Below are 15,755 nucleotides of genomic sequence, written 5' to 3' on the forward strand. Positions count from 1 at the left end.
TTAAAAACTGCTATAATGACTTATCACGCACATGTAGAATCGGTACTGCGCAACGGGCTTATATTATGGGGACACAGCACAGATATCAAGAGAGCATTTATTGCTCAAAAAAAGTGTATTAGGGCAATGTACGGGATGCATCCTGAGCAATCGTGTCAACCCATATTTAAAAAACTAGGATTGTTACCTTTGCCGTCGCTTTACATCTTCGAGATATGTATGTTTGTAAAAAAAAATAAAGAATTGTTTAAATCAGCTAATGATCTAAATCCGCGGAAACGACGTGATCCACAAAGACTCGTTCTTCATGATGTTCCAAAAATTACCAAATATAATAAAAGTTGTGTATGTAATTGTGTTCGTATTTATAATAAGTTACCGAGTAGCATAAAAAATTTAAATTCTAGATTATTCAGGAGTGGGCTATATAGTTGGCTAAATGATTATAATTTTTATAGTATTAAGGAATTTATGGAAATGAAATTCTGATTATATTCATTGTGTTTAAGTATTTGCATGCTAGGAATAGTGCTGGCAAAACATGTAAGCTCTTATTATTTATTTAAATTTAAACACCATTGTATACTATGTTTTTTGCAAATAAATATATTATTATTATTATTATTATTATTATTATTATTATTATTATTATTATTATTATTATTATTATTATTATTATTATTATTATTATTATTATTATTATTATTATTATTATTATTATTATTATTATTATTATTATTATTATTATTATTATTATTATTATTATTATTATTATTATTATTATTATTATTATTATTATTATTATTATTAAAACTTCTATTGAACACTCACTGCTAAAATTTTTCCTTACGCTAGATACAAAATACGTACGATAAGCAATCTTTGCTTATTCCAAAGCTCAACTACGACTTGTTCGATCCAAAGTGCCTACCTTGCTAGAAAACCAATGCGCGCCCCTGAATTTGGATTCCCTTTTAAACGTGCGAGTGGGAAGAGAAATGCAGAAATCTAAAAGATGTATTATTGTAACATGTTAAAGTTACATATTATTATTAAATCAAATTTACTAGGCCCCTTTGCACCGGATGCCGGCTATATTATGGGTACCACAACGGCGCCTATTTGTGCCGTGATTCCGTGAAGTAGTAATGAGCACTACCGTGTTTCGGTCTTAAGGTCGCCGCAGCTAGTGAAATTACTGGACAAATGAGACTAAACATAACATCCCTTAAAAAAATTTATTAACCAACTAAGTTACCCTTTGTGAATCTTTAACTTGCAAAGGTCGCAATTATTGCCAAAAAACGAATGCGTCACTTTTATCTGATGATCTAGTTGTTGTTTCGTTACCTCGATTCCGACCACGTTCCAAACCCTCGTTTGAGATACAAACCACTTTTCAGATTGTTCTAAAGACATAGTTACGGAAAGTCCGTAATAAATCAGACCCTCTTATAGAGCGAGTATCGAAAATAGACGTTTGGAAGGCTTCTTACTCGCAACGTTTTTCTTGAGATTTGCTTTTCCACTGTAACCATTGACCATAATTTATTAAGCTAAACATACAAATCAGATAACAGATTGAATCTAGCAATAAAAAAAATATAATATAGAGACTAGAAAAGCAAGAAGTAGTCGTGTGTTTTTTGCCTGAATAAAGTTGATATAAATTTAAAATACATTCAAAACTATACTGATAATTATAGTATAATATATTTAATAGTTTTTCCTGTTGTTGCAACAATTCAAAAGTAACTAACTCTATCTTTTTAATGTACATCAAGCATCAGCACCTAAACAAAAATTGAATATATTGTACTTTAGTAATAATATATCATATAACAATAACATATTATCTTATATCTAATACTTGTATGTATAATCTGAATCACTGAAACGTCTCCAACGATTTTAATGAAATTTAGTATCGGCTAGTTTCGGGGGCGAGAAATCGATCTAGCTAGATTTCAATTTAAAAAAATGTAGTTTTATCCATGTTTTATCATATTCATAAAAGTATGCAATATTTTTCATCAATGTTTTATTATAATCGTATCATTTAAAATCGATGCTATCATGTAAAATTATCGTCCGTAAACCGACTTAACAGACAACCAATTTTTTTTATGAGAAAAAGTGACTAGACGAGCTAGAAGTTCACGTGATGGTAAGAGATACGGCCTGCTCACTACAACGCAATGCCCCTCAATTCAAATTTCTTCACCATATCAAGACGATTCATCTCAGTACTTACGACACTCCTTAAAAGCGACATATATTAAGAGGACTTGCGCCGTGCTCGGCGGCACAATAAAGTGCCTCTGTGATAGAATTGACACTGATAAGATATCAGAATTCAATTACAAATTATCAAAATTAAGGATTTTATATTTTAGACAATAATTAAATGTTACTATAAACTTACCAGTGGAAGACTCCTTTCCTTGCCGGCTAGATTATGGATACCACAAAGGCACCTATTTCTGCCGTGAAGCAGTAATGTGTAAGCATTACTGTGTTTCGGTCTGAATGACGCCGTAGCTAGTGAAATTACTGGACACAAGAGACTTAACATCTTATGTCTCAAGGTGACGAGTGCAATTGTAGTGCCACTTTGAATTTTTGCGGTTTTCAAGAATCCTGAGCGGCACTGCATTGTAATAGGCAGGGCATATCGATTACAATCATCGTCTCTTAATGTCATAAACAGAAGAGGACCCAACAGATCACAAAAGTGGTAGGTGGAAGACATCTTGCACACGGAGTTTGTGATTGGATAAGATGGGCGTCCATCATCCGCTGTGTAGAGCATAGGTAATCAATTTAATTACCTAATTGCCCTATGAAACTGTTAAATAAGAACAGAAGTAAGGTTATAGGCTAAATGTAATAACTCCTAAATGCGAAATGTACATCAAATGTTGCAATAAAACTCATGATCATAACTGCACGATTCAACCACGTACTACATTTATTTACGAGGTAATAAAGTGCAGAATATTAGTGAGTGACGTTATTAATATATTTTATGACGTCACGAAGAGCATCGCTCAGGTCATAAACACATCATATTTCATTATTAAGAAATAATACCTTTCCTATTAAATCCTCATGATTTTTTATGAAAGAGCATTTTTTATGAAAATAATGGAGTGTTGTTGCAATATGATATATCATTGTCACTCCCTATCTAAATCTAAACTAATATTATAAAGAAATAAACATTTGTGTTTATGTATGTATATTTGTACCCCCTTTTTTTATGAAATAGTAGGTCAAACAAGCGTACGGGTCACCTGGTGTTAAGTGATCACCGCCGCCCATATTCTCTTGCAACACCCGAGGAATCACAAGAGCGTTGCCGGCCTTTAAGGAAGGTGTACGCGCTTTTTTTGAAGGTACCCATGTCGTATCGTCCCGGAAACACCGCACAAGGAAGCTCATTCCACAGCTTTGTAGTACGAGGGAGAAAGCTCCTTGAAAACCGCACTGAGGACCGCCACACATCCAGATGGTGGGGATGATATCTTAACTTGTGGCGTGTCGTGCGAAGGTGGTGTTATTAATAATGGTCCGCTAACTTTAAACAGCCGCTAAGGAGTGTTTTTTTCTCATTCTGACTTAGGTCAATAGAAGAAGACAGAGTGAGAATTAGCAATGCTTTAAGTTAGCAGACTATTATGAATAGATAGAACCCAAGAGATTATGATACTTTTGCAATGTTAAGATGTAGAGCTAAGGTAGTTTTTGATCAATGTTTTCGCACATATATAAATCGCATAGAGTCTGATCTGGCTATAAACTTAAAAGCGTTTTGGCGTTACACTAAAAATAAGAAAGTCACTAATGCCTACCCAAGACAGATGAGTTACAATAACCGATACGCTAAATTTCTCGTCGGTTTACTCTATGAACGCTAATAGTAATGTGAACTATATTCCTGACTTTCCTCCTTCGGCATTTTCAATCTGCCAATTTTCAGTGTCTCTAGAAAATGTTATTCAACAGCTTAAATCCATTGATTTATCCAAAAATTCTGGACCAGATGGTATACCACCCATTTTAATTCGTATGTGCGCTGTGAGTCTCGCCAAACCCCTCGTTCTTATTTACAACAAATCACTACAAAATGGAATCTTTCCTGCTTTATGGAAGATTGCTAAAGTAACACCAATATATAAGACTGGGGACAAAACAGATGTCACAAACTACCGCCTGATAACCATTCTAAGTTGGTTCGCCAAAATCTTTGAAAGGCTTGTGTATGCACATGTCTTTAACCATCTGAAGCCCATCCTAAGCTCACGTCAGCACGGTTTCTTTGCGGGTAGTTCAACTGTTTCTAACTTACTGGTATATACTTCATTCTTATGTGACACAATTAACGATAAGAGTCAAGTTGATTCAATATATAGAGATTTTGCGAAAGCTTTTGACTACGTTCACCATTCAGTGCTTTTATGTAAACTACATCACCTGGGAATTCATGGTAATCTTCACAGATGGCTCACATCTTATTTATCAAATCGTACGCAACTAGTTGCGTTGAGTGGCTTCGAGTCAGTCCCATTTCTTGCTAGCTCTGGTGTGCCTCAAGGCTCAAATCTAGGTCCTTTGCTTTTTTTGGCATTTATAAATGACTTATTATCCAAAATTCGATGTGAGTGTCTGGCGTACGCCGATGATATAAAAATATTTCGTAAAATAAACGGTCCAGAAGACTGCTCATTGCTACAAAGGGACATCGAGACTATTTGGCAGTGGTGTAAAAGTAACCGCATGATGCTGAATATAAAAAAGTGTCAACTGATTACATTTACTCGCAAGAAAAATCCATTTGTTCATGATTATTTTATCGACGGTAATGTTCTAGATCGTGTGAATGTGATAAGGGACTTGGGCGTCATCTTTGACTCGGATTTATCCTTCAAAAGCCATTACGATGATATTTGTTCAAAGGCAAATAGGATGTTTAGCTTTGTTATTAGAATCGCCAGACCATTTAAACAGGAAAACTCCTGGATATTATTATACAAAGGTTTAGTGAGAAGTATCCTGGAGTATTGCTCAGTGATTTGGTCTCCAATTTATAATGTTCACCGTGATAGAACAGAGTCAATTCAGCGGCAGTTTGTAAGAGTTCTCTGTAGCAGGTTGGGTGTTAGACGTAAAATTCCCGAATACTCTGAGCGCTTACGTAAATTTAACTTGCATAGTCTTGATAAACAGAGATGGGTATCTGATATGTGCGTCTTACATAACATTGCGAATGGTTTTATGGATAGTCATCTATTAAGTTTGATAAACTTAAAAGTTCCAACACGATCTGTGCGTATTCCATGTTTATTTTCGATCAATTCCTCAAATAATAATGTGTCGCATAACAACCCGATTATGAGAATTTGTAGAGAATTTAACGAAGTGTGTGCTGATTTTGATATATTCTTTACAAATGTAGACATTTTTAAAAATACTCTTTATAAAACTTTCTAGTTTATGTAAAATAATTTAATGTTTAACTAAATTTCGTTATACTGTAATTACTATTGTGTCCACTTATTAATTTTTATTTTTTTTACTGTATTTGGTGAATGATGTGTACAATTTTAATTGGATCTCAGGATCATAAAAATAGGCTGTACTTGTTATTAGATGATAGTTTTATCTTGTTATCTGTTATTGTACCTACTTGTAAATAAATAAATAAATAAAATAAATAAATAAGGTAATGTTTACAAACAAAAACTACTGAATCGATGTCAAAAACTCTTTTAGCATTAGAAAGCTGCATTTTCACTTAGTGACATAGGCTATATTACATTTTCAAAAAAAAAGAAACCTAGTAAAAATGCAATAATATAACTCAAGGTGTGAAAAAATTGGTCTAAAAAAATCTGTCATCGCGTGCGCTGCGGAAACTATTGATGATAGAACAAAAAAATGCTCAACAGTATTATAACATCTATAATGAACAAAAAAGTCCTTCATACCATAGTAAGTCCAACTACTGCCGTTATGCCACTATAACTACTTTTTTACATTTTAAAAGTTGATAAAAGTAAATAAATAAACCATATTATTCATACCCCTGTATTAATCCTTATCCCATTTAATTATTGTTATTTTATTTTATTAAAGACCGTTTCAAATCCTGTAAAATACTTTTTGATTTTTAAAAATCGGACATTCCGTTCGAACGATGTAAAGAATTTTAAAATGTCTATATAAAGAAAATAATTCAGTAATGAAAGAATAACTAAAAAAATAAATCTATAGTTCGACTTAATAGACTTTTCACTACCACCAGATCGGCATCTACGCGAGTGAAACCGCGGGGCGTTGTTAGTGGTAATTAATATACTTTTATTCTACTCTAACGTTATCAATCTTATAAAGCGGCGGCGGGCGAGAATCGAACTAGGGGCAGCGAGGTGAGAGTCAACAGCCTTACCAATTGCTCCGCTGGCGCTTTAACTGTGTGTCTATTGTTAATGATAATAAATAGAAACCGAAATTGATCATTGGATTACACTTCACTTATATTCAATGTGAAACGAAGCCATGTTTTATATGACGAAATAAACAATGCTCTATCTGACTTCGTGTACTGGTTTAGCGCCAATACCTTATTGTTAAATAGTCATAAAACCAAATATATTAAATTCACCGCGCCAAATGTCAAAAACGTAGATGCTAATATTTTATTAAATGGAGAGGTGGTACAACCAGTGGAATCTGCTGTATTTCTTGGCATTACTCTTGGTTCCAAATTGCAGCGGGGCCCCCATATTGAAGGATTGGGGAATAGGCTTAGTTCTGCAGCATATGCGGTTACGATAATTAGACGGTTAACTGACATAAATACGGCGAGATTAGTATACTTTAGTTAATTTCATAGTATTATGTCCTATAGTATATTGTTATGGGGCAGTGCGGCCGATATTAATACTATTTTATGCTGCAGAAGAGGGATATTCGCGCGATTTATAACCTAGGTCCAAATGAATCATTAAGAGAAAAATTTAAAGAATTAAAAAATTTGACTGTTGCTTCTCAATACATTTTTGATAATGTTCTGTATGTTCATAAGCACATTGAGGAATTTTCTAGAAACTGTGACATTCATAATGTTAACACGAGGAACAAACATAAACTTGGTATGCCTACTACTCGGTTGGGTCGAGTTAGTAAGTCTTTTGTTGGGCGATGTATATGCTTCTACAATATGATCCCAAAAAATGTACAAAACAAATGTGTTACGAAATTTAAAAGAATTATTGTTAAAAAACGTTTGTGTGAGAAAGGTTATTAAAGCATAAACGATTATCTTAATGACACCACGGACTAGGAATAAAGCGAACACCCTCAGGCTCTTTAATTATAAATGTTTATTGTACGATATTACATTGTAATCCATATTTTATATTTTAAAAAAAAGCCCGCTGAGTTTCTTGCGCCCATTCTTCTCAGGTCTGAGGCAGTTTCTTTTGAATGGGTGGTAGTTCTTGACGTTCAATAAGTGATTTAAAATCCTATTTTGAATAAAAATATTTGAATTTGAATTTGATCAATGATCGTTAAATTTAAAAAAATTGTTAGTCCACAGAAGTAGTTTAAAAATAAATAGCGATGCATTTTGTGTATTAGTACGGAATGATGTACGAATTGGAATAACTCTTTACCGGTTTTTCTTTTGATAAAGTAGAATATGCAAAAATGTATGAACGTTGGTCTACCGATACAACACCCTCTGTGGAAATGAGAACCTAATAAGTCCATAATATTCAAATTACGGCTATCGTTTAGGTCTAAATGCACAGGAGTTTTTCTTTTAATAAAAAAATGCTTAAAAAATACAGTATATCTTTATCTTACATTAGTTATTAATCAATTTTAATTAATAATTGCATCAAGAATTACATTGTTAAGGTTTGCAGCAGGTGGTACGAATTCGTCCTGATATCTACCAGATTCTAACCCAACATAAATACCATATTATTGAAATGACATAAGTACCGAGTGTACAATAATAATTCCTAAATGCATTTCTTCCACATCTTTCACTTTAACTAATATATAAATATATTTTTTTTGGCTCTGGCGTGGCGTGACTGTATCCCGCCTGTATGCCCTCCGAAGAGACACAATATTCAAATAAAATTTGAAAAACAACAAAATTTTATGAAAGATGCGGGACTCGAACCCACGACCTCCGGCGTTCCGTGCCTTTGCTCTAACCAACTGAGCAACCGTTCGAGTGTCGCATCGTTACAAAATCCTGAATGCTTTGTTCAACTCTCAGGTTGTGGCTTCATCTACAGGATCTACTTTACAGTTGATAACCTGCTCAACCCTAATATTTGCATACAAGGAAAATGAATGGCATGTCGCTCTTGTAAATCTAAACAATTTGTTATGTTTTTAAAGTGATAACCCTAACTTCTAGGATTAATACACAAATAAAATCTGAAAAAAACACAAAACTTTATGAACGATGCGGGACTCGAATCCACAACCTCCGGCGTCCCGTGTCGGTGCTCTAACCAACTGAGCTAACCGTTCGAGTGTCGCATCGTTACAAAATCCTGTATGCTTTGTTCAACTCTAAGGTTGTGAGATCGCATCGCTCATAAAATATTGTTGTTTTTCAAATTTTATTTGTCTATTAATCCTAGAAGTGAGGGTTATCACTTTGAAAACTTAACAAATTGTTTAGACACAATATTATTACCTCCTTCTATGCCAAACTCATTTAAATAATTTACGTCTATACTCTCTGTATACTTCGATTAGGTATAGACCATAGTTTCTCAACCTTATTTTGCTCACTGCCCACTACAAGAATATGTTTTTTTCTAGAGTATTTTCGTGTATTTTTTTGCCTTTTTTAATTTTATTTTTTAATCACCCGCGCCCCATCTGCGCCATCTCAATGCCCCCTAATTTTCTCTGGGTCTTCTACTGCCCCCCCCGAAAGTCACAAGGGGGCGTTATCGCCCGCGTTGAGAACCAATGGTATAGACCGTTACTTAAATATCGATCGTAAAACACAGAAAAATAAGGTAGTTTTAAATAAGGGGCTGCCTTTTGTAATTCTCGGATATCTCTTAAACCGCAGCAATTACACCGGTGCTTCTACAGAATGAAATTAAGTACTTAAAATAAGTTTTTCACTGATATAATATTATGTTTCATTAGTGTTGAGTAGGTAGACCACTTTGCCCATTCTCCTTTGTAAAGTTTACCATTGTTTAATTTAACGTTATAAAATTGCGAACATCAAACTTACGAAGGTGAAAATCTCATTCGAAGTAGTGAGACGCATTCTTCAAAACTGTAAATAAATTACCAGTGTGAGGCTCTTTTGCACATGCCGGCTTGATTTTGGATACCACAACGGCGCCTATTTCTGCCGTGAATAAGTAATGTGTAAGCGTTACTGTGTTTCGGTCTGAAGGGCGCCGTAGCTAGTGAAATTAATGGACAAATGAGACTTAACATCTTATGTCTCAAGGTGATGAGCGCAATTGTAGTGCCGCTCAGAATTTTTGAGTTTTTCAACAATCCTGAGCGGACTGCATTATAATGGACAGGGCGTATCAATTACCATCAGCTGAACGTCCTGCTCGTCTCGTCCCTTATTATCATAAAAAAAAAATACAAAACATATAGCAATACATACACGGAGCATCCGTGGATAAAATATTGTTTTTGCTTTATTAATCTAGCGGTTCTCGATTACACGCTGATTTAATTAGTTCAACTATAAAAGTATAGAGTCGCTTATCAGAACAATGGCTGGATAATACCATGTATCATTTGTATCAGGTAATTAATCTTGATAAATATATTGATTGTGCATTTCAAAGCTACCGACTTTTTTGAAAAAAAACTGACATTTTGACTGGAGACTATTTGATTTCAAATAAGGGGTGCTTTTAGATATTGGAGTTAAAAAAAGGTTCAAAAATAACTCTTTAAAATAAAAAATACAGTGTATTGAGATATCAAAAGTTAACTTTTCACCAAAATTCGTGGATTTTTTTTCATTTTGTACCAACATTTTGGATATTTGAATTTTTCCAAAAATTTTGAGGTTTAAATAAAACACTTTTAAAGGATTAAAACACGTGTAATTCTAACGGTTTTACATTAGATTTTTGCGTAAAAGTTACATTTTTATTTTATTTAACCCGAAATTTTGAGGTTATGTGAATAAAAGCGAAAACAAAAGCAGTAGATCTTTTTATTACCTACAACTTTGCTTATTAACTTTTTTCTATGGGATTTGTAGTTACGCCGTAAATCAAGATAAACCGTTTTTACCCCCCGTTTTCTACTTCCAGACCTCAGAACATCCGTAATTTATTTTCCTTTCCTATTTGTTACACTTTCTTCCTTTTCCAATAGGTTTCATCCTACTTTTATTATTTTTTCACTTTCTTTTCATTTTAAAAGGCTTCAGCACTGCTGTATTAGTGTTGTATATCTGACTGTTGATAATGACTAATATTTTACTACTACTATTAAAATAAAATATTTATAAACGATTAAAACGCTTGCGTAACTGTATACATTACATTAGGTTTTTGCGTAAAAGCTACATTTTAATTTTATTTAACCCGACTTTTCGTGACTTTTGCGACACAAGTTTTAATGGTTTAAATAGTATTATAATTAAATATGTAACACCAACGTTCATCAAAGAAGTTTTTACTACTTATTATTACAAAATTTAAAAAAAGATTTTATACAGTCCACATTTCTTCGAGTCTTCTTTGCACAGGCTCTATAACCTCTAAGCGGTTTCTATATCACTGACATTGTGTGTACAAATGATGATCAGTCGAGGAGTCGAGGAGGAAATAAAAATAATAAATTAAAAAAAAAGATATCTCATTTCTTTTCGTTTCACCGTTGTTCTGTAATAAGTATTAAAATAAAATGTTTAAAGAAATTTGGACTTAACATGGTTTACACAGTGGGTTTATTAATGATTCAATAGTCTATATTTTACTACGTTACATAATATAGTATGATTTGCTACGGCAATTACTCCTTTATCAGATAACAAAGTAGATTTACAATCGCTTAATCAGATCATTCAGCGCAATGAATTGATAACGTCAGTTCACGGTGTTAACATGTATTGTGTGACTGCTTTATAACATTATTTTAGTTCAAAATGTTAAATTATCTCACAGTATTTGTGGCTATTGGTTTAGTTTGTGGAGATTTATATGAATTGAATATAATTCACTATAATGACTTTCATGCAAGGTAAGGATTATTTAGTCAGATTAACAATTACATTTGTCAATATTATTATGTATGCACGTGTACAGTATAATGATTTGTTTCGGCAGATGATACAAACTTAAGTAATTTACCTGTTACCTAGGTAACACTGAAAATGTTTAGAAAATGAAAAATGGCTTAATGTTGAAAGTTGCCAATACTTTATTGTTTTTCGTAGTAATCTCCACCACTGAGAAAATCAGTGGGCCCATTCTTCCGTCCGGGGTCTCTTCTATGGCATATTTATACGCTTTCACTGCATCTTCAGGGCTTGTAAAGCGAATACCTTGAATTTTATCTTTAGTTCTTGGGAATTAATAAAAGTCGCGGGGCCTCAGGTCAGGACTGTATGGCGGATGACTCATTATCTCGACACCTGCCATAGTCAAATATTCAATAGTCCGTTTTGCGGAGTGCGCTAAAGCATTCTCGTGTTGAAGAAGAATCCTGCTTCGAGGCTGCTGTCGAATTTTTTCCAAGACAACAGGCAAACAGTGATTGACATACCAGTCTGCAGTAACTGTCCTTCCATATTCTAGCACAACTGTCGCGAAATTACCCTTCCGACCAAAGAATGAGGCAATCATCTTTTTTCCTTGACTTCTTCCTTTCTTTAACTGAGTTGGCCGATCCTGGAAAGGAATCACAATATATCACATTAGGTTTCCAAAGAGTTCTAAAATTGAAATTCAAAAAATGTTTTCATTAGTAATATTTCTAACTGGCCAGTTCTTAATACTTTCAATGTAACCCACGTATTTGGTGTAAAAATGTATACCTAGTTATTTTATTTTTCTTACAAGCATTGAGCTGTGTTAGTTAAACTTACTATACTGAGAAGGAAGTTTGAATTGCAATGATAACCAACAGGTTTATGAATAAAACAAGAGTTACATCAAATATCTTGTAATAATCTTTAATTATTATGTTACAATTTACAGACGGTACAAAAAGCAAGCGGAGCAAAAGAAACAGATTCTAGACTGTAAAATAAGTCTAAACAATTTGTGATCTTTTAGATGTCTCCCTCATGAGTGAGGCTGAAATATTACACAAATCTTATTTATAGCAAAATCGATTTTAAATTGAGATACGCCCCAATGCTCTTGCCACCTAAGCCAACTGTCCGAATGACGCATGTTATGTAAATCTTGGTATGTTGGTTCAACTCTCGGGTTGTGGCGCAATCCATTGTTGATAGCCTGCTCAAACCCAATAATTTCATATTGATAAATTGACATGAAATGTCGCTCTTTCAAATTTATTAATTAAAACTATTGGCAGTAAAAGTCACGCACATACCACAGAATGTGTTCTTGTACAATTTTTACGAGCTGTAATATATTTCTTTGTTTATTTGATACTAAACACTTACCCCCTTATTCATAATGGTCCGCTAACTTTAAACAGCCGCTAAGGAGTGTTTTTTCTCATTCTGACTTAGAAGAACAGAGCGAGAATTAGCAATGCTTTAAGTTAGCAGACTATTATGAATAAGGGGGATATTACTTGAAAATTACGTTTGTTAGTAACTTAGTTAATTTATACACCTAGAAAGAGCCACTTGCTGCTAGACAACTGATGAATACGGACCAGGTTTATTACTGACAGCTAAAACACAGTTCATACTAGTTTAGCTGTCTTTGCTCCCTTTATTGTATGTAAACAATTTATAATATAATTTAGAAACATTTGTTACTTGTAATACTATTATTAATTATTGTTATGTTTGGGAAATAAAGTTATTATTATTATTTTTACTGTAGTGTGCGTCACAAGCTACGTCTTACACTCGAGATTTGTATGTCACTTTGTGTAAGTATGCGTGAATTGCTCAAAATAGAGGTTAACTGTTAACCTCAAATTTTTCGACGTTTTCACAGCTGTCTACCGGTCCATCTATAATTGATCTAAGATTTCCAATTTGCAGATTTGTGGAAACTAGCCCTAGTGGTGGAGTATGCAATCCAACTGTCGCTCCGTGCATTGGTGGATTTGCGCGATTAGTAACTCTTATACGAGAATCAGTAGAAAAAGAACCTCACTCTTTAGTTCTGAATGGTGGAGACACTTTCCAAGGAACAATATGGTACAATCTACTACGATGGAATGTCACGCAGGAATTTATGAATATGATCCACCATGACGCACATGTTAGTAAAATATTTGTTCTTAAACAATCCTATAACGAGATAAGTGTTCAAAAGTTACGAATATTTATTTGTAGAGACGAGCAGGACGTTCAGCTAATGGTACGCCCTGCCCATTCCAATGTAGTGCCGCTCAGGATTATTGAAAAACCCAAAAAATCTGAGTGGCACCTCAACTGCGCTTATCACCTTTTCCCACCTCATTTACCCAGTAATTTCACTAGCTACGGAACGAAACAAAGTAATGCTTACACATTACTGCTTCACGGCTGAAATAGGGGCCATTGTGGTACCCAAAATCTAGCCTGTATCCTGTGCAAAGCAGCCTCCCACTGGTAAACTATCAAACAAATCATAAGGACTTTTATTTCTAATGACTTAAGTCTATCGTACTCAAGTTTTATAATTGAAAACAGGAAATATTGACTATTTTTATACGACAGAGATTTTAAGTCATGAATATGTCGCTTTTCAATAATTTTAGTTTTGTAAGAAATACACAGGTAATTCACCCGTGGGAGATATCTTTACACAGTATGTGCTAGGAGGGTACCTCAGCGGTGCCCTTTTTCAATTCGAATCAGTAATGTGCAGTATTGTGTATTGGTTTGAAGGACGAGTGATTGAAATTATTGGGCTGATAAGGCTAAATATTACGATCCTGCTCAAACTTTTGGATTCAGTGAAGAATCCTCAACGGCACTGCTTTGTAATAAACAGGGCTTATGACATAATTTGATTAACGTCAGGCCTGTCTTTTCCCCACATAAAATAGATTTTGCTACAAAACCTTTATTTATCCTGCAATTGCCATTCGATCCTAGTTCAAAACAAAACACTGGCGTAAATGACTATTTAATGTGAATTTTAATAATTCTTAAAATAAGTATGCGCATGAACATATAATATAAATACTATAAATCGAAAAACAATATTAAATTTAATGGTATTGTAGCAAAAGTTATACGTTCAACAGTACTGATACTTTCAGCTTGGAAAAACAATGAAATAAATCTGTTTTAAAATAATACCAGCGTCATTATATTTACTTTAAACCACGAACATTCAAATGATAGATCATTTCTGGATTAATCTGTTATAGATTTCCAGCGTACCTTTTCCCACGCTCGATGTGGCATTTTGTTTTGTTTCAATTATCATAAATTAAAATTTCAAGCGTATTGTTATATCAATAATACGTCCAATATTTGTACTTACTGCCATTAACGAATGGGTTTATTTATCTGTATTTAAATAAGTCCAAACCAAACTTTGTTTTAGAAAACATTAAGCTGAAAGATTTACATTTAATAATCTATACTTATAATAAAACTGTAGACATCGAAATTATGTATTAAGAAAAAAATGCTCAAAACCGCATCAGGGGGATGTAAATAGAGAAATAGAACAGGTCCCAATTTTATTCAAACTGTTTGTATGGGCTAATCTCTAAAGATATATATATATAGAGAATATTGCATGATATATATGATAATGATGATGAATCCCGGTCAACATCTTTGATACTATATATCCCGGAAAATTTAGGAGTTCTCGTGGGACAGTTAATATACAATATTATAGATGTGTGACTATATTATTAAATAGAAAATGAATACCAAGGTTTATACCCTAAATTTAAAACCATGACAAACTTTGACTATTCATACATATTATTAATTACTGGTCTGGCAATAAATACTATGTTAGAAACAACGATCATTTCCTTTTCATTACACTCAGTTTTTCGAAGTAAATATTAAATCACAATTCTGGAATGAGGTGTTAAAGAAACAAGAATTACAGTGATTGCATTACACAAAGTTGATATGGAGCTGTTGGTAGGTTTCCAGATACTCCAAAAGCTAGGCTTCAATTGCATTTTCGTACTATATTGCACTATTGATAGCTGATATACTGTAAAATATGGCAGTGGCCCACTTCCTGTGAACACTAAAAAGTCTATTAATGCTGTAAATGCCAGAAATCACTGAAATCTTATAAAAAAAAACTTTTATCGCGAGAAATGTAAACTGAAGTTCATAACAAGTAAAGCGTGTGCGCATATCTTCAAAGAAGCTTCATAAGTGGTCATCATCCTGTGTCTGGAGGGACTCCGTCGGGGAGTCCTGTCAATAAGTCAAAAATTAATATACGGCCTGAAGTTTTCAGGCAAAGATTATCAAGAGACTGTCTTACATCATGTTGTGACACATATTATAATATTATGTACCATGGGTTTTCCAGTGATTAAATTTCCCATGTAAAGAATGGGTGAAGCTAGGCAGATTAAAAGCCATTTCAGCC

The 15,755-nt window shown here is 33.6% G+C and overlaps 1 protein-coding gene across 2 annotated transcripts in view; it reads left to right on the top strand.

Annotated features, from left to right (window-relative positions):
* Positions 1-11,124: 11,124 nt before the first annotated feature.
* LOC126975444 (apyrase) overlaps positions 11,125-15,755 on the top strand; it is a 47,063-nt gene continuing 42,432 nt past the window's right edge. For both annotated transcript variants that reach the window (XM_050823339.1, XM_050823338.1), the window contains exons 1-2: positions 11,125-11,280; positions 13,229-13,451. In XM_050823339.1, the coding sequence (XP_050679296.1) occupies positions 11,186-11,280; positions 13,229-13,451 (318 nt within the window). In that variant the 5' untranslated portion in view covers positions 11,125-11,185. The remainder of the gene's footprint in view (positions 11,281-13,228; positions 13,452-15,755) is intronic.

This window comes from Leptidea sinapis, chromosome 36 (assembly GCF_905404315.1).
Source record: "Leptidea sinapis chromosome 36, ilLepSina1.1, whole genome shotgun sequence".
NCBI lineage: Eukaryota > Metazoa > Arthropoda > Insecta > Lepidoptera > Pieridae > Leptidea > Leptidea sinapis.